The sequence below is a fragment of the Triturus cristatus genome, chromosome 4_2 (genome assembly GCF_964204655.1).
Source record: "Triturus cristatus chromosome 4_2, aTriCri1.1, whole genome shotgun sequence".
NCBI classification, from domain to species: Eukaryota; Metazoa; Chordata; class Amphibia; order Caudata; family Salamandridae; genus Triturus; species Triturus cristatus.
In genome coordinates, this window is record NC_140586.1 from 158,061,065 (window position 1) to 158,079,813 (window position 18,749).

The window sequence follows — 18,749 nt, forward strand, 5'->3', positions numbered from 1 at the left end:
TTCTCGGCTCGACTGGAGTGAATGATGTTGGTTATAAAAACATTATCTTTCACGGAAAGAGCTTAAGGATATTTTGTACTATGGAAGAAAATAATTGTGCAAGGTCGTTACACCGGCGTCCGGAAAGGTCAGGAATCATCGGTGGGTTAGGGACTTTTAGTATCATTTTTGCAATCCGGGAAAATTTCCCTGGGAGAGTTGGCTGCAAGGAAGATCTTTTCCTCAAAGTATAAGGCTTGGGCTTTTTTAATTTCCGCTTTGTATGTTCGTAGAGTTGCTCCATATTCTGATTTCTTATTGTGGGAGAAGTCTTTTTTCCATAGCCTCTCCAGCTTTTTACATTGTTGTTTGAGAAGGCATAATTCAGGGGTGAACCATGCTGATTTATTAGATCCAGCTTTTTTCTGGATTATTTTTTTTGGGAGCAACAGGTTGAGTGTGCCTTCAATCCAGGAAGTGAAGCGATTATAGGCGGTCACGGGGTTGGAGTCTGGGGTGGGTAAGGTCTTTCCGAGTTCATGGGCCCATTCTTCAAAGGGGAGTTTGAACCAGTGACGGTTAAGAGTTCGGGACAGCTGAGTGTGTGAACCTGTAATAGCGGGGGACCAAAAGAAGGGGACTAAGAAATGGTCCGACCAAGGGAGGGGAATGGGGGGTTTTCCTTTTAGATCTTCCAGGCTGGAAAAAATGGGGTAGGGGGGGTGTCCTTTAATATGGGAGGACTGAAAGACCTTCTGCTGAAGTTGGTAGGACGCAAGGTCTTGGGCAAGGTCAGTAGAGACCAGGGTCGAAGGGTCGTCAAAGTGCAGATTAAAATCTCCCAGGAGAGTAAAGTTGACATTGGTATTTGCGAGATCAATGGCTGTTTCCAGCAGGGATTTGCAAAAGTGGCCCGGCGCCCCAGGAGGTCGGTATATAAGAAGACCTGAAAGTGTGAGTGAGGGGGTAAATTCAATGGAAAACTGGACATTCTCGCAATCTAATATTGGGCTGCTGAGTAGGTGGCAGATCATGTCATTTCTGTAAACAATGGCAATGCCGCCACCCATACGTGTCTTTCTATCTATCCTTTGGATTGAGTAGCCGGGAGGCAGGGTTCTAACGATGTCCGGCTCTGAGCGTGAAGAGAGCCAGGTCTCAGTAAGCCAGGTCACACCTTCAGCGGTGTTGCCGTGATTGAAATGTGCTTGTGGTTGGTATGGACATTTGGGCACAGGGTGGCTAGTAGCATGAGGGACCGGCGATGTACTTGATGCATTGGCTATAGGCACTGGGTTGGGGGGGGGATGGATTGGAGTGAGGTTGTTGTGAGTTGCGTTGAAAATCACACAGAGTTTGCACTTTATCATTTAAAAGGTTAGATTGTGTGAATACTGCTTGCTGAATTTCCTTCAGTATAAGTTCCACATTATCAAAGGAAGGTTTACAGCTGTCCTGTGAAACGTGATTGACTTCAGTGTCTGGGGCGGCAGTGGGAGCTGAGTTAATGGATAAGGTGACAGCTTTGGCGCTATGCTTAGCAATCTTACCTTTAACTCTTTGTTTTGCCTTTATTTTGCTTGCGTTTCAAAGGTGGCGGTTTAGGGGCATTTTGAGAAGAAGTTATGGGGCCAACAATGGAGATGTCATCCATGGAATCATGCAGGATACAGGGATTTGAACTAAATGCGGGTATGGCTTGCTGGGAGACTTTCGAGGGGTTATTCCGGTGGACAGCAGCACAGGATGTTGCGCGAAGCCGCTGAGACTCGAACCAGGATCCCCAGCTCTGGCCACTGCGTCACATCCTCTCCACTACCATGTTATTTGTCAGGGAGCGCTTTCCTTCTGATGGATGATGATTGATGAAAACAGTTCTTTATTCATTACATAGGTGAAACCAATGCATTACCAATGCTTGTGAAAAGCGGGGGCTGCTGCTGGCGGCTTTGTCCCTTTCTCCAGCTTCCCCAAGCAATTACAGCAGGCATGAGGGCAGGGGACTTCAGAGAGAGAGAGAGAGAAAGAGAAGAAAGAAATCAAAGCTGGTTTGAACATTTTTACTAGGGCTGTTTTTTGTTCCCAGTCTGGCCCTGGCAGCATATTGCAGTTTTCGGCCACACCCAAAAAAATTGAAAGCATTTTGGGCCCGGAAGGGTGAGCAAGCACCAAGGAGTGGACGGGGGAGTGGATGGGGAAGAACAAGTGAACATGAGGGAGCAAAGAGGAGTTAGTGGGAGAGAAACAGAGGAGCTTGACATAAAGGGTTGTGGGAATCAAATACATTGGGTTTTTTTAAAGCCTGGGTAAGAAAAACAGTGGATGAGTTGGAGTTGTAGAAGGAATGAGGGAGCCAAGCAGAGTAGCGGGGTTGGCATTTGAGTTGGGGGAAGTAGCAGATAAGGGAGAGAGCATAAAAAAACACGTGCACTCTCATGGAGGGCTTAAAGAAGAAGAAAAAAGTAGTTCCCTGAATTTGAGCAGTGGAAGGACACAATACATCAAATCAAAAGGATGGTAACGAGTCCATAGGTGGGGTACACACTAGAATAGGAAGGAAATTCATTGAATAAGAAGCAAGTAAATGACAGTCACAAGAAATCCAACCAGTGGTAATCAATGGGCTTACTCTAAGCCCCTTGTAAGTGTTTGGTACAGTTCACAAAAGTCTTTTGGTTAGTGGACGACGCATAATAATGTGTAACTTCACATTTATGAGCCCATGTCGTAATCGGAGCCGCTGTAATTTACTTTACAATCTGTGACATTCACTGTGGTTTTAATAGCGGTAAAACTGTTCTCCTCACTTATATTGTTATTGTTAAACTCTTTCAGCAAGGATCTTTCCCAAAACTTCCTTCTTCTTGGGTACTGCTGGCAACATACCTTCATTTTGATTGCTTCAAGAAAGTTGTGCTTGGTAGACATTGCATTTTTAACAATAGACAGAATTTGTGTGTTGCGTTTACAGCTTAAAATGTATTTGCTAATTTTTGCAAGTGTTCTGTAGTCTGGCATGACAGCTGTGAGTTATTCTAAATAAAGGAATCTGGTGGTGAGATCCTTGTGGAGAATTATTATTGCAGGTAAAACATAATTCTTCATAATGCTGTATTTCTACAAAGATTTAACTGTGGAACTGGCTCTGTGTCCTGTGTGCCACCATTCATAAGGGGACTTGGAGCTTACCAAGTAAGATGGAGCTGGCAGGGTTGGGGATAGCAAGTGCAGCACTCATTACTACGTCTCTCTGACAGAAAGCAAAGACTATATTAAAAGATTTATACATTTTATGCCTGTGCATATTGTCTCCTCTGTCCTTCTTGCTATCCAGCTCTGCTCCATCGAAGTGACATGTGAATCTGGAAGCGTCATGGCAGCCACGCTGGCCAATGGTGGGATCTGTCCCATCACCGGGGAGCGAGTGCTAAGCGCTGAGGCAGTCCGCAACACCCTAAGCCTCATGCATGCCTGCGGCATGTACGACTTCTCGGGACAGTTTGCCTTCCACGTAAGTTGCATGTCATGTAAGTCTATGGGGAGCTTTGTCTTTGAAAGTGCTGAAAGTAATAACACCTCATATTAAGCACCCTGAGGTACCTGTTTGTGGTGTGTGAAATACAAATATGCATATATATATATATATATACCTGTCTGTCTGCCTAGCTCGTCCACAGTGATGAGGGGTGAGAGAGTGGCATTCTGCCAGGTCGCTTGAGGCATGCCAGCCAGCCAGCACAGAGTGCACCAATTTCTGATGGAAGCCTCATCCTGAACCCATTCTCCCACCTGCAGAAGTACAGTAGGGGTGATGCAAGCGCAAAAATAGTCTTGCTCAATTTAGGCAGCTCGGGGAGTAGTAAGCGAAGCACAGGTACTGTATATCTTTGCTGCTGCCTGTTGAACAGGCTTTATTGTACTACAAGTGCTTGCTCCCTCCTGGCATTGAAACACCTGGTGGCTAAAGAGAAACTACACAGACACTGAAGTGCATACCAGTGTCGCTGGTTACTGGGTGGCATTTGTGGTAGCTACTGTCATTCGCCACTGGTGCCCAGGGTCTCAAGTACCACTGCCATTCAATTGGATAACCAACTAACTCACTTGACTTTCCAAGAGTAGTGTGGGTGAGCAGAAGAGCCTTATTCAGGGGCAAAGTAGTAGGGTTGGGACTTGGATACAATGTGATACGGTCAGTGATCACATAAAAAGTCAGTGCCCAGCCGCATCTTTACTTAGAAAATGTATGTAGTTACCCAGTTGTCCGTGTGGAGGGAGGTATGGATTAGCAGGTTGGAGTACATGAATCTAGGAACAGTAACAATAATGTTTTAAAAACGCAGAAACTCTAAACCCAAACAAAATAATGATTCATCACCCACATGATAATTATAGTTTTGGTGTGCCAATAAACTGGTCCAAAGCCAAAAACGAAGTCTGCGTTTAACAGGCCTCTTATTATCACCACAGTACAACATGAGACCAGTTACTGCCCCAACTAGTCCATAGAATTCAAAAATTCACCAGGGAACTACGCGCGTTGAAATTGGACTGTAACCACTGTAGCCTCTTGAGGGTACCAACTTCAGGGACTCATTTCTAGTGAATGGCTGTTCATGAGCCAGGGGCCTCCTGGCACCTGGGGCAACCATGGATCAACCTGTTGTGATGGATATTTCTAACCACAGATTCCTCACCTTTAGAATATTCCACAGGCGCAAGACTGGATCAGGAAGATTTCATTGCAGTGCTCCGCATGCTGCTAGACGACATTGTGCGGATCTGCATGGACTTCGTTCCCCCCTGGAAGTGATGGAACATAGATGAATTTGGGCACGGTTCCCTTCTTGCTACCCCTTCGAATGAAGATCCGGAGCTCTGTTCCCTTTTTCCTCCATTTTTGTTCTTCAATTCCAGTGTGCAAAGGAATGATGCCACCACCTAAAATTATAGGGTTGCAACCATTCTAAGACTGTTGAAAACAGAGTCAGTGATGGACCCACCTGAGGTGTGCCTGTGGTGTTTGGGCTCAGGAACACGTCTCCAAGCTATTTAATGAATGTTCTGGAACTATGAAACACAGTTGTAAGTTGCCGAACATCGAAAAAGTCACATACCACATCGAAGTCCAGCTCCTAATCAAAGGCTCTAACCTGTTTCGTCTCTTGAGGCCGATCCAGAGACTGGTCTTCTTCGCAGTCAAAGTCATCCTGTAAGTTGCAACGGCGTTAATGTGCCACTAGATCTCTCTCCCGATACCCGTACGAGGAGCTGATACTACAGTGACCCCAATGTGCCCTGAGTTCCTTAGGCCATCAGTGATGCTGCAACAGGTCTTTAAGAAGGCCATGCTGCATATTTTTGGAACTCTTCCAGCTCACACTGGTGCAGCTTAGGTCTTCAAGAATCTGCAGCGGCTTCTAGGTGGGTTGCAGCTGGCAGTTCTTTCCTCTGTGCCGTCTGACCCCCAGGATCCTACCTCAGGTTCTGCACCAGCTCCTGTGTTGACTTCCATTCCAGCTCCAAGACATGCGCTTTCCCCTCTTTCCTTGATGTCAGCAGTGCAGAAGGGGCATTTGCTGCTGACTCTGGTGTCAACCCCAAATGTACTTCATTTCGACCCCCATCTAGGTAATGCTCTTACTCCACTTCAGCACTCCCAGGTCCCGTAGAGCCTGATTCAGACAATGCCCTCACACTACCACAGAGCTGTCCTCAGAAGGGTCCAGCAGATTTTTTTTGATTCTGACCAGTTTGCACCACTTGGAGATGACAGTGGTTTACCCCCACGTTACGAAGATGACAGTTTATACATGGATTTACAGGAGGACAATGGGCTTGAAATCTCCTCTGATACAGTGCTCGTTTCACTTAAATGGGCTGCCAACAGAAGAGAGTGTTTCCTTTGCTGCAATAATCAGACGTGCTACGGAAGTTCTGGGCCTAAAACTACCTTCTGTTGACGGTAAGACAAACACCCTTACAGACGTTCTGCAACCTGGGGCTTCTTCCTTGGAGCCCTTGCTCCAATTCAGAGAAGCTGTAATTGACACTTTTATGGCCACTAGGTCTAAGCCTAGCTCTTGCCCACTGGAGATCAGGCGGGTGGTCAGGTGCCACAGAGCAGCGCCTAGCAACCTTGATTTTCATATGCAGTATCCTACTCCTGAGAGTTTGGTTGTCCAAGCTTCCACTAACAAGGTGAATCCTAATTCTTTCCCCTTGACCCCGCTGTACAGGAAGTCGAAAAGGATTGAGTGGTTTGGGAATTACTGTTCTCTTTGGTCATACTAGCCATGAGGTCAGTCAACGCAATTAGGCCATTATATGCATGTACTCTGGAACATGGCCAGCAAGATCTTGCCGGCATTTCTAGAAGAGTTTAGGACCTTCTTGGCTCAAACCATTCGGGATGGTAAGAACGCAGCCAAATATATGATTTGGGCTGATCTGGACATTACCATTCTCTGGAGCAAGCATTTGCCACTAGTGTGGTTCTCCAATGCCATGGGTAGATGCGATCATCAGGCTCTTCTGGAGAAGCGCAGGAATGCATTATGGAAATGCATTTACATAGATCACACCCATTGGTGAAAAAGCTGATTCTGTCCTTGAGCACTTTAAGGAAAATTGGACCACTGTGCATTGTTTGAACTTTTTGACCCCTGCCAGACAGTTTTCACAATTGTTTTGGTAATTCTGAGGCTACTCCAGAGGTTTGGCTGATACCATATTCCAGTGCTTTCATGACCAGCAATGGGAATCAGGCAGGCAACATCAAGGTTACCAGGGTCAACAATCTTCCCAATTCCCTCCCCTACAACATCAGCCCCCAAGCAAGGATCGGATTGGTCTGTAGGGCAATCAGGCAGAGACCAATGGGCTAGTTTTGCAAATCAGTATGTGGACCGCTTTTTACTATTGATGTCCCTGATTTTGCCACAAACTTTGCCTACAGCAAACACAATTGCATACAGTCTCCCAAACTATGCAAAATATCCATGCATCGTGTCTTGACAAGTTACTGATCTGATTTCCAAAGTGGCCCACTTTTTTAGCTATCTGTTCTGCTAAAGGGGGCACTTCTATGTTGGTGCCTGGGCTGATTTGTTTGTCCCAGTCAGACCCTGCCCCGAGCCAATTTGCTTTGCCCTTAGCAGAGCACAGCCACCCCGTGAGAGGCAAGATCTGACATTTTCTCCCAGAGTGGCAATCCATAACATCCCACAGATGAGGTCTCAGATTGTCCAGCAGGGCTGTGCCCTTCCATTTATTTTGAACCTACCATAGCTTCCTGCCGCCTCCCTGGGTTGAATGTATACTGCAGTCAGAAATCCAGACTGAGATCATTTGGAAATGGGGTCTCTGTGATGAATCCCCTAAGGCTGCACCATGGACAGAGCAGTCAAAGTAACTCAGCGGTGTGCAGGGAGCCACAGTCCTTTGCCATATGCCACATGCCTTCCCAGAGGTCACCATTGATAACTCACTTGGACTCCTTGTACACCCATGTAAACACAACACACACTCATGGGGACAAGAATGATTACAGTTTTTGGAAGCTAAACAGTTACACCTGAAGTAGGTCGGTAGGCTCCTCTTCCAGACGTGCAAATATCAAGGTATGTGCCTTTCACTAAACTCTCGTCAGCAGTCAAACTCCTTGAAGTTGGGTGAGTATTAGTAGGTACCCCCTACTGTGGCTGGAGATATGCTCTGGATTCCCCATCCACAGGACAACAGAAACAGTCCTCGGCTGGCGAATTCCTCCAGAGACTCACAAAGTCTCCCAGGGTGAGAGAGCAAATGGCATGAGAGCACACTGTTCACATATGCACACATTTGTATCCTTGCATAGACATACAGACACTGCACTAACAATGCCTGATGGCACCACAGAGATATATACCCTGCACTAACAGTGCCTGGTGGCACCACGGATACAAACCCTGCACTAACAATGCCTGATGGCACCACAGAGATACAGACCCTGCACTAACAGTGTCTGATGACACCACAGATACAGACCCTGCACTAACAGTGCCTGATGGCACCACAGAGATACAGACCTTGCACTAACAGTGCCTGATGGCACCACAGAGATACAGACCCTGCACTAACTGCCTGGTGGCACCACAGAGATACAGACCCTGCACTAACAGTGTCTGATGGCATCACAGATACAGACCCTGCACTAACCATGCCTGATGGCACCACAGATACAGACCCTGCACTAACCATGCCTGATGGCACCACAGAGATGCAGACCCTGCACTAACGGTGCCTGATGGCAACACAGATACGGACCCTGCACTAACAGTGCCTGGTGGCACCACAGAGATACAGACCTTGCACTAACAGTGCCTGATGGCACCACAGATACAGACCCTGCACTAACAGTGCCTGGTGGCACCACAGAGATACAGACCTTGCACTAACAGTGCCTGATGGCACCACAGAGATACAGACCCTGCACTAACTGCCTGATGGCACCACAGAGATACAGACCTTGCACCAACAGTGCCTGATGCCACCACAGAGATACAGACCGTGCACTAACAGTGCCTGATGGCACCACAGACACAGACCCTGTACTAACAGTGCCTGATGGCACCACAGAGATACACACCCTGCACTAACAGTGCCTGATGCCACCACAGAGATACAGACCGTGCACTAACAGTGCCTGATGGCACCACAGAGATACACACCCTGCACTAACAGTGCCTGATGACATCACTTTGCCTTTCAGGTCGGTCTGCCAGCCAAGTCGGGCGTCTCTGGGGCTGTGCTTTTGGTGGTGCCTAACGTGATGGGGGTCTTCTGCTGGTCCCCACCCGTTGATAAAGTTGGCAACAGTTTGAGAGGAATCAAGTTCAGCCAGGTGTGTGCAGATGTCACATGCATGTAAATATTCTCATTATCAAATTATACACTAGTACTAATGTCTAAGCGTGCTGCACGGATTTACATATGCATGTTCAAATTACTTCATTTAAGGCAAGATGCGTATACACATGTGTAGAAAGGTATGCCCACCTACATACAATAAAAGACATGCTTGTGCAGTTCCTTCTGGTTCACATTCATTTAGTTCCTTATGTTTACACACATACTCACATAATACAGCTTGGGCACTCACAAATATAAACAAACATAGGGGCATGTTTAAAAATAATCATGCAGCGCAGCAAGCCACCTTGCGGCACTGCATGATAGGAAAGGGCAAGAATGCGCCCTATTTAACATTATACGGCACATTACTTTCTTTTCCCTATGTGCTGCCTAGCGCTAGCGTAGGCACCCTTGCACCATGGTGCAAGGGTGCCTGCGTTGTAAGCAGGAATGTTTTTGTGCAGGAAGGGACACCTTCCTGCACAAAAACAATCCTTTGAGGCATGCACACATAGAAAGAGGAAAAAACAATGAGAAATAAAGATATTTCTCCTGGTTACACCTCACCTGGGGAGGCGTAGCATTTTGACTCATTTCCAGGTTTACCAGTGTTGGAAAATCTGGAATGCGGCAAAATTCATGGGTGGATGTGTGGGAACTCCCACACTCCATCCATGTAACGCCTCCCTGGGGCAGAGTAACGCGACGCAGTGATTTGCACTGCATTGCGTTACTCTAGATTTATCAAGCCATGCAGGGCCACAAAAGGTTGCCTTGCCTGGCTTGATAAATCTTACTAAGTAGTTTTGTCGCCCTTGCGCCCCATTGCGTGGTGCAAGGGCGACACAACTGCTTGATAAATATGCCCCTCTATGTTAACGTTTTACACAATATATCACTTGCACGCATATAATATGTAGGTGTTTGTTGAAGCACCTAGGCATCCACACTTATATCAAATGAGTTTTTTTAATGCTAACAGGGCTTCAGGTAGGGTTTTAATGCAGGAATTATTTAATTGACATTATTCGGATGTTGGCAGTAAAATGTTTATCATGGAGCAAAAAGGGTAATTTTTCATTGTGAGTAAAGTATAAGCGGGTTGACGTATATTTTGATTTAAAACCAAGGGTATATTTGCTGCATTCCAAACGCTCATTGTTGCTGGTGATGTATTTAAATGAAAAGAAGTATGTTTACTGTTAGAAGCCCTCTTCAGATCAGGCCGCAACAACAGTAAATCATAGCCTTCTTCCATGTTACTGGTGATATCAGTAGGGCATTATCACTGGAATCTTGGGTAAAGTTGTACGTATCTGTTACTATTTTTTGTGTTATGACATTGTTAGGATATACAATAAGCCAGTATGCCTCTTATCTGGTGCATGTGCTAGCTTTTCATATTTCTTTCTGTGCACTTGCAATCCTTAGCACAAATATAAACGTGCACTGTAACCTGGACACAAGCTGTTTGTCTTGACTCTTGCTTGCACTTTCCTTCAGGAACTCGTTTCTCTTTTCAACTTTCATAACTATGACAACTTGCGGCACTGTCCCTGGAAGCTGGACCCTCGCCGGGAGGAAGGCGATGTTAGGGTACGTATGGGAGAGCTGTTAAACAAGGTGATGTCAGTGGTGGACCGGTGTATTGTGGAGTTTGGAAAGGTTTCTGACCTGCCTGAGACTCTAAGAAGCCAGTGCACACGTGTCCGGTTTACTCCCTGAGTAAAGGTGAGTGGCCTGTGTAGGCCTGCCACTTTGTTCCTGTAGTGTTTGTGGACTAGGAATGCATCTGTATTTTTCCATCCTTTAGAAACTCTGCGATCTCTAAGACATGGTGGAACTCTGTGATATCTAATGCAGTCACCACCTGGCTAAGCCCCTTTAATGTTTTGGAACTTAAATGATCTAGGTCCTTGCCTTACCCCCTGTAGTCCTTACACACCCTAACAGCAGTCCCTCTCTATTGAGAACAAGCTGTGTTGGGCTCCTTCTTGTGGAACATTGGGGCTCTAACAATCCTTTTCCCTTTTGTTTATCTTTTGCACCCCTGCCCGTTCTTTGACCTGATATAGAGATTTGAAAAGGATTACAGGCTCGCTCAGTAGCCCCATTGTGCTCTCATAGTTTGTGAGCTTGTGTTGTGGCAGCAGTGTAATTCTTGCAAAGGTTGAATACTGTTTTGCCTTCAAATATTATTGGGCACGGAGAAGACTTTAGCACAGTTGACAGCAGAATTATTTTGTTTTTTTCAGAACAAGACTGTGGTGAATCTGCTTTTTGCTGCCTATAGTGGGGACCTGTCTGCCCTAAGGAGGTAAGTGGGGACCTGTCTGCCCTCAGGAGGTAAGATGTGAACAAGAGAAGCCGCAAAGCCAGGATATCCCTTCATTCCAAAAGGAAAGGAATACAGAATATCTTTCTCTCTCTCTCACACACTCCCTTTCTTCCTTACTTTGTGAACCATCAGACTCAGATGCTGTTTTTTCATTACATTGAATTAATCACCACATATTTTTCTCTGAAAAAGTTGGAAAAATGTTTCTACACTGTTATCAGAAAACAAGTTTGGCAAGTTTGTATTTTAGGTGTGAGAATAGTATCCGGTTACCATGAGTGTACTGTCTATTTTCAGAGGTAGGGTAACCAACAGGGACATTTGCAAACAATTCTGGGCCTATGATTTGTGTAGCGGTACTGTGCTGAGTCAGTCAAAGGTCATGTTTGTGCCTGCCAATAATCGATTCGGCACTACCTCTAACAGCCCTTCAGAGACATATATATGCCTGTTGGGTATTGCACTGACTTTCACTTGGCCAATAAACACCCTTTCAATTTTTGTTTTATTTTTGTTCTTTTTTGAGGTTGTAACAAATGTGATTGTTTTCTTTCTCTGTTCCTGCCAGATTTGCACTCTCTGCAATGGATATGGAGCAGAAAGACTATGATTCTCGCACAGCCTTGCATGTGGCAGCTGCTGAAGGTACCAAACATTGTAAACCATGACTTTCGCTATGAAAATCGCCCTGCATCCTGACAGGAAATTGTAGCAAAGGGGCAGTGTAGCAGAAACTAAGTTGTTTCGAAGAAAGTAGTTGAATAAGCATGGTGTCTTTTATGAGGTGCATCTAAGATGGACAACATGGGCAGATCAGAGGGAATGACTTGGGCTATCTGGCATAAGGAGTGTATGAGATGGGGTGACATCGGAAAGCATATTGAGGTGTGCCGGGGTGGAAAGGAGTTGAAAGGAGTGAGTCCCCACCAGGAGTGATGGACACAGAAAGGGGAGCATGGCAGAGATATATCAGGAGAGGAAGTGCTGCAAACACACAAGACGCAGTCTGAGATGTGGTAAAGTAAAGCCTAGGACCAGAAATTCCTGGCAACCAAATATAAAGGTGTGAACATTATTAAGCTAGAATAGGAATTGGAGGGTTTCAACTAGTTTTGCCTGAGAGCCAGGTATTGTGGATAATAAGATTGAATAAGTAGAGCCCCACTGCTGTGGGTTGCCGCTCCTCACCATGAACAAACATTTTCTTTGCAGTGTTTTCACCAAATGTTCTTTAGAGCAGAGATTACCCAGGTATCAATTTTGACGTGCCACACATCAGACATTAACCCCGCCAACCAAAGTGTTTCTCCTTTTATAATTAGCGTCATCTCCTTGGTGGACTGTGGGTGTGTGCCAGTTGGTGGCAGTTTGATTGAGAAGTAGGTACAACTTTTTCTACACTCTTGGAGAATGAAGCTGTTTTCTGTTATTTTGCTCACAGCTGGAATAAAATTTAGCTCTTCCATAGACCAGTTTCAGTGAACTAGTTTCAAAGAAAAGCCCGTCAAGCAGTCACTGCCCTCTGTTTGCCACACAATTTTGAAACATCTACCCTGATTGAACTAGACCACTGTCCTGCCCCAACCATGAACCTTGAAGTGCTGCAGTACACCAGGATTTACATCGGTGCTGTGTAAGGTGATTCATGCACCCCCCTATCCTTTAATCTGGGAGAGAGCTGGGAGGCATTATGCCCTATGCGCTCAGTGCCAGTGAAGAGTTTGTCTTGAAGAGACAGAGCTACCCCCAGTATGATGTTGCTGTGGTCAGTCCAAGACAGTCTGCTTGCTCTTCCTGGAGCCAGTGGGCTCTGCCTAAGTAAAAAACAAGTATAGAGGTAGGTCAGAGCACTGCTACAGGCCGGAAGAAGAACAGTAACAAGAATCAATGAAAACCCACATTTGAGCAGCATATTGAGATTATTTTTTGCAATGATAAAATAACTTGTTTGCTGCATGTGCTGCTGTAGCTCACTCCTACCATCTAGTTTGGGTATGAAATAATAGAACTCGTTGTCCTTCAAAGAAGTGTTTTCGGTTGTCAGGTGACTCGTGACACCTCACCCAAAACACACACTGCGCTAGGGCACAGAATCCACCTCATAGTGTTTTTTCACCATGTAATTTGGACCTCTTATCGAGTGTAGGACAAATAGCTGCATATCAGAAGGATTTGCAACTCTGGAGGACTAGGAACTCTAAGAACTCCGGCCACAGCATTGAGCATACTATCCAGCATTATCCAGGACCTGACTAAGCTGAATAACTGGGGGCAAGGTCATACTAGAATGACTAGTTTATTGGGCAGTCGTGAAAAACATATAATTCATATTTTGCCCCAGATGCATCAACAAATTGATACGGTAAGACTAATACAAGATCAGTAACTTCTGTCAGCGAGGGACCATGATGACCCCAAAAGGACAGAAAGTAAATGCATGGAACTATAATGCTGTGCCAAGACCCTGCAGAGTCTGCCACCACACCCTGCAACCAGGACCGAGACTGCACCTTTGGATTCCTCAGTCAACATTGAGGTCCAGTCTACACAGGGCCACCCTCAACAGTGCTGATTCCTGCAAATAACCAAGGATTGTTCCTTCAAATACCAGTCTCAGAAGGAGTCTCAATTCTGTACTAAGAAACAGCCTTAAAAGCAGCAACATAGTTTATCTGAAAAACCTTCTTGAAAAAAGGTTCCACTTCCATGCTCGGAGTCTACACCTATCATACCCACTGAAAAGGTTTGGCATCGAAAAGCCCTTTCGACATCAAAGTAGGCTTGACCTGAAACAAGTCTAGAACTCAAGATGAACCTCGGCTTCAAAAAGGCCAAAACAACTATTTAACACTAAACAAGATTTCAACAATGGCAATAGCCTCAAAATCAATACTGGCAAGTGGAGAGGGGAAAATTAGGTCTTACCATATGCCCATCAACTGACTATATTGTTACAGACACTGGTCACCTTGCGAGGCAAATCCCAAGCATCACATTATAAGAAGCATTGACAAAGCTAATAGGTCACACCTTTGAGGCCGGTTGGCTCTGCCAATGCCTGTTATACATGCTGTACACCATACAGCATTAACAAAGGGAGAAAACAATAAGTGTGATGAAACAGCTACTGATAGCCATGTCATTTTGAATGAACACTCATGCATCATTATGCAAGCGCTTATGTGTGACCATGCATGTGCGCTTCTAAAATGACACAGGTGCCTCATATATTTATTTTTCCCATTTCAGATGGGTAAATAATTTTAAAAAGTACCAGCCCAAAAGCACTTTTTAAATTAAAGTATAAACATGTTTAACAAGACTGCCGAGGGTTACAGAGAAGAGGAGTGTGACAGGAAGCAACAGGGAGTGGGAAGTCAGGGGAAAAAGCAGCACACAAAGGAGAGCAAGATAGGGGATTGAGGGAGAAGCACATGAGAGAGAGCAGCATGGACCACGTGAGAAGGGAGAGAAGCGCACAGGTGAGAGAGAGAAACATGGAGTGCAGGGGACGTAAAGCACACAGATAAGAGGGAATCACACCGTGCAGGGGAAGAACATAAGGGAGACAACTGGAAAACATATGCTCACTAATGGTGCAGTTAAGGAAATTTAAAAAAGTAGTTCCCTAAAAGTGAGCAATGGAAGGACAAAAGTGAGATGGCTTTATTCCAGAGGAGGGACAAACACAGGGTGCACTCTTGCATAAACTAAAACTCTGGCTTAGCTTTACAAGGTTTGTTTTCACATCCATAGGTGACACGGGTGAACTTAGTTTAATGCACCAGCGATTGAATGTGAAAAGCAGGTTATTTTAGCCCTGCAGGACCCCACCCGATACATAGTTGATGTGGCGTCAGAGCTTTCGGGGTACTAACAGTCCCTAAACAGGGATGCAGGGATGCAGTGGAGGTTTGAGAAGCCCAATTTGGCTCTTTATAATATCTCACACACAAACTACACTAAGAAAAATACACTTTAACAAGCACTGTCAAAGCTAATTGTTTTTCCTCTGAGAGCTATCAGCTTTGACAATACTTTGTAGCATGTGGTACAGCAGCGTAGATATTTTGCAGTGTGACAAAATCTAATTTTAAAAAAGAGCTATGATACAGCCAAGGCTAATCCCCTTTTAAAGGACATTAGTGCTGGATGGCTCCAAGTCCTTTTTTTATTATGTTTAGCCACGCTGCTATAGAGCATGGCAAAAAATCATTGCCAAAGTCGTCAAAGCATATACTGTACAGCATGAACAAAAGACAATGGCAGAACCACTAGTCACAAATGCTACACCTATTGGATTTGCCAATCCTTGTTAGGTCATGACACAACACCCTTGTGATTCTGAGCAATTGGGGTCATGCTCATGTATTAGTGAAAATACATTTGGAACCAGATAACATCTGTTGTCGCAATAAAAGCAGATAACATCTGTTGTCACAATAAAGATCCATTTCAAAGGAGAAAAGAGCTTATTTCCAGTGTGTGGCATAGTAAACCATAGCTACAAATGACAAGAGGAAGGACAAGGACAACATGGAAGAAGACCAAATAAAAGTAGTACCTCAAGCACAGCGTGATCAGCTGAAGAACAGAAGTCAAACTGAAGCGATCCGTACTTGGTCCATGCTCCAGCTGATAGAAGAGGAAGTGAAGCCAGTAGGTGCTGGCCAGTTAGAAGGCAGCAAATAAGAGTGGCAATGAAGCCAAAGATTGTTAAGGAATGGGCGGGCTGCAAGCCCCTTGTGTACAATATCTCTCACAAGTGAGAGCGCATGCACTGCAGAGTGGGGAACAGAGATAACTGGCTTCCAAATTTCCAGTCAGTGAACCCTTAGGAGTATCTCCACTACATCAATGTATTGGAATTGAAGAGAGTGGAGCTAGCCCCCAGACCTTTTTGGACTGAGCTGCACAACAAGGTGATCTAAATTTGAGCAAAACATCCTTACCACCGTGCAATACATTCAGTAATGGGGGTGCACTCTGACCACAGCTTTCCACTATGGCTCAAGAAATTTGGAATTGGCTGTTACAGCATCACATGCACTTTCTGGCAGATCAGTTACCAGGAGTGGACAGTGAATGCCAATCTCCTAAGCAGACTTCATGAGAAGATGCACAAATGGGTGATCACTTCTCAGATTGTACATCTACACTTTTAGCATTGAGGGCCCCCAACATAGATCTGTTTGTAACTCATGCAAATGCAGTACTTTGCCTTAAGGTATCCACCAAGTCTGGGCAAAATTAAAATTACGCTACATAATTCACATAATTTCTGTGAAATTACGCAATTATGTTGCATGGCATTATTGGCGGTCAAAGGAATAAGCGGCTCCTGTTCACGATACTTATGTTTTAGGCACTTTTTTGTTTTAGTCCAAAGTGCATCCTTGTGTCAAGTATGGCAAAGAGGATGCACTTCGCGCAAAAAAAACGCAAAGTGACAGATTTGCATTTAACATTGTTTCACATAATTTATCTGAAATTCCCATTAATTATGCAAAAAGAAATTACACTCATCTCTAGTCTCTGTGGAATGCACTATGGTTAGACTGATCTGGGGCATCTGCATGCACTTTTCCCTCACATCCAATGATCCCGTATTTATTGTGGAACACAAAGTAAGACCAATGGCACTCATTCATCTCTCCAATGTGGGCTTGTCAGCAGTGGTATTCCCTTCTCTTGGATATCCACATAAGACTTCCCTTATGTCCAGGCGTGTTCAGTCAGCATCATGAGCAACTGCTACATCTGAATCCCAAGACCCTTATTCTAGCGATTTGGCATCCGAGGTCATAGAATTCAGTTATTTCCAATTTCCACAGGACGGTATGCAATGATAAAAAAAGCTTCAAATTGGGAAGGCTTTGCCGGTTATTTCACCATTCTAAACGTGGACCTTGTAATGCTCATAGTTCAACATTTATTCTGCTTTTTCATTAGTAAAAAATGGCTTGGCACATAGATCTATATGTGTTCATTTAACTGCAATTGCAGCATATCTTCAAAACAAATAGCACCCGTGCATTTTTCATTTTCCAGTCATAAGAACGTTAAATAGGGAATATCTTCCCAAGGTATCACCAGTATCGACAACGATATCAATGTAGTCCTTACTATTTGATCCGCTCCATTCTTGCTCTCTTCATTTGCTCTTCTAGAAAGTGGGGTCTTGGATGCCAATTACTTCCCTCAATAGAGTTGGTGAACTTCATGCTTTGTCAATGGAAGAGCCATTTATGCAGATTCATAAGGACAGGTTAGTGTTACACGCTCATCCTTTTTTTCTACCATAGGTGCTCTCACCTTTACATGTACGTCAATCACTTGACTTACTTACCTATGCCTACCAGCCCTCCTGGGGTATAGGCCATCAAAAAGGACTCTCTAGCCCTCTCTGTCCTGGGCTTTTCTTTCAGTCTGACTCCAAGTGTACCCCATCTCCTTGTAGTCAGCCTTGAGGTCTCATCGCCAGGTATTTCTTGGCCTTCCTCTTATCCTTTTCCCTTGAGAGTTCCTGGTCAGGACTTGCCTAGTGGTGTCAGACTTGCAGATGATGCCCCAGGGTCTTTTCATGATTTCTTCATGGGCAGGGAGTTGAGAAGTCTGCTACCACAGGTCGTTGTTGCATATGGTGTTTGGGCAGCAGATTTGAAGGATGTTCCTCAAACAAGTGTTGTTGAAGGTCTGGACCTTGTTGGTGGTGGTCACTGTTGTCCTCCAAGTTTTTGCTCCATACAAAAGGACTGATTCTATTGACTTGGAATCCTTTTTATTCTAAGCCCCAAACCCTCGATGAGATCTCTACACACTTTGGGTGTTGGAAGGGCTATTATGTTTTTAATGGTGCACACTTGTGTCTTCGTCATCTAGTCTCAAAGCCAGGTGTTCCAAGTTGGATTGTTAGGTATATTCCACCACATTATGCTGAAGCTAAATGCACATTGCATGCTGCTTAGAACGTACTTTCTACTCGCAAAAAGGGAGCTGCTGTGGTTTTCCTTGGCAACATACCACTAGCAGACATATATAAGGCTGCTAACGTTCCTCACAACAGGCCTTACTATATGTTATTGTGCTGAAATTCAGGCTCTTCAGGAAGGGAAGATGGGTGAAACATTGCTTTAGGCAGTTCCCTCACTTTCACACGTGATAGCTTTAGAGGGTGGGGTACTACTTTTCAGTGTATGCACAGCACGCGCTCTACAGAACCACATACTGTAAATGGTAAAACATGAATTACCTATAATAAGGGTTTCACCATGTTGTGCTGTAGATTCACATGTATTCTCCCACCTCCCCTTATGCGTTATAGGAGTGTTGAGTGCCCCACATTTAGGGGGCACACTTAGTAGATCTCCAAAGCCCCAAGTGGAAGAGTAAATATTACGCCCTCTTCGGAGAATGTGTGAACTGGTAGCTTGCTCTCATTCCTCTCTCTAACAAGTTATGGTCTTTTAGATAGGAAGTGTAGTAGTCAGACAACCCTATCAGAGGATCTCTCATCTGCAGGGGTGTAATAAATACA

The 18,749-nt window shown here is 44.9% G+C and overlaps 1 protein-coding gene across 1 annotated transcript in view; it reads left to right on the forward strand.

Moving 5' to 3' along the window:
• GLS2 (glutaminase 2) overlaps nt 1–18,749 on the forward strand; it is a 263,334-nt gene that overhangs the window by 235,303 nt on the left and 9,282 nt on the right. The window contains exons 12-16 of the mRNA XM_085600886.1: nt 3,314–3,490; nt 8,732–8,863; nt 10,378–10,470; nt 11,130–11,191; nt 11,781–11,857. Of these exons, the coding sequence (XP_085457012.1) occupies nt 3,314–3,490; nt 8,732–8,863; nt 10,378–10,470; nt 11,130–11,191; nt 11,781–11,857 (541 nt within the window). The remainder of the gene's footprint in view (nt 1–3,313; nt 3,491–8,731; nt 8,864–10,377; nt 10,471–11,129; nt 11,192–11,780; nt 11,858–18,749) is intronic.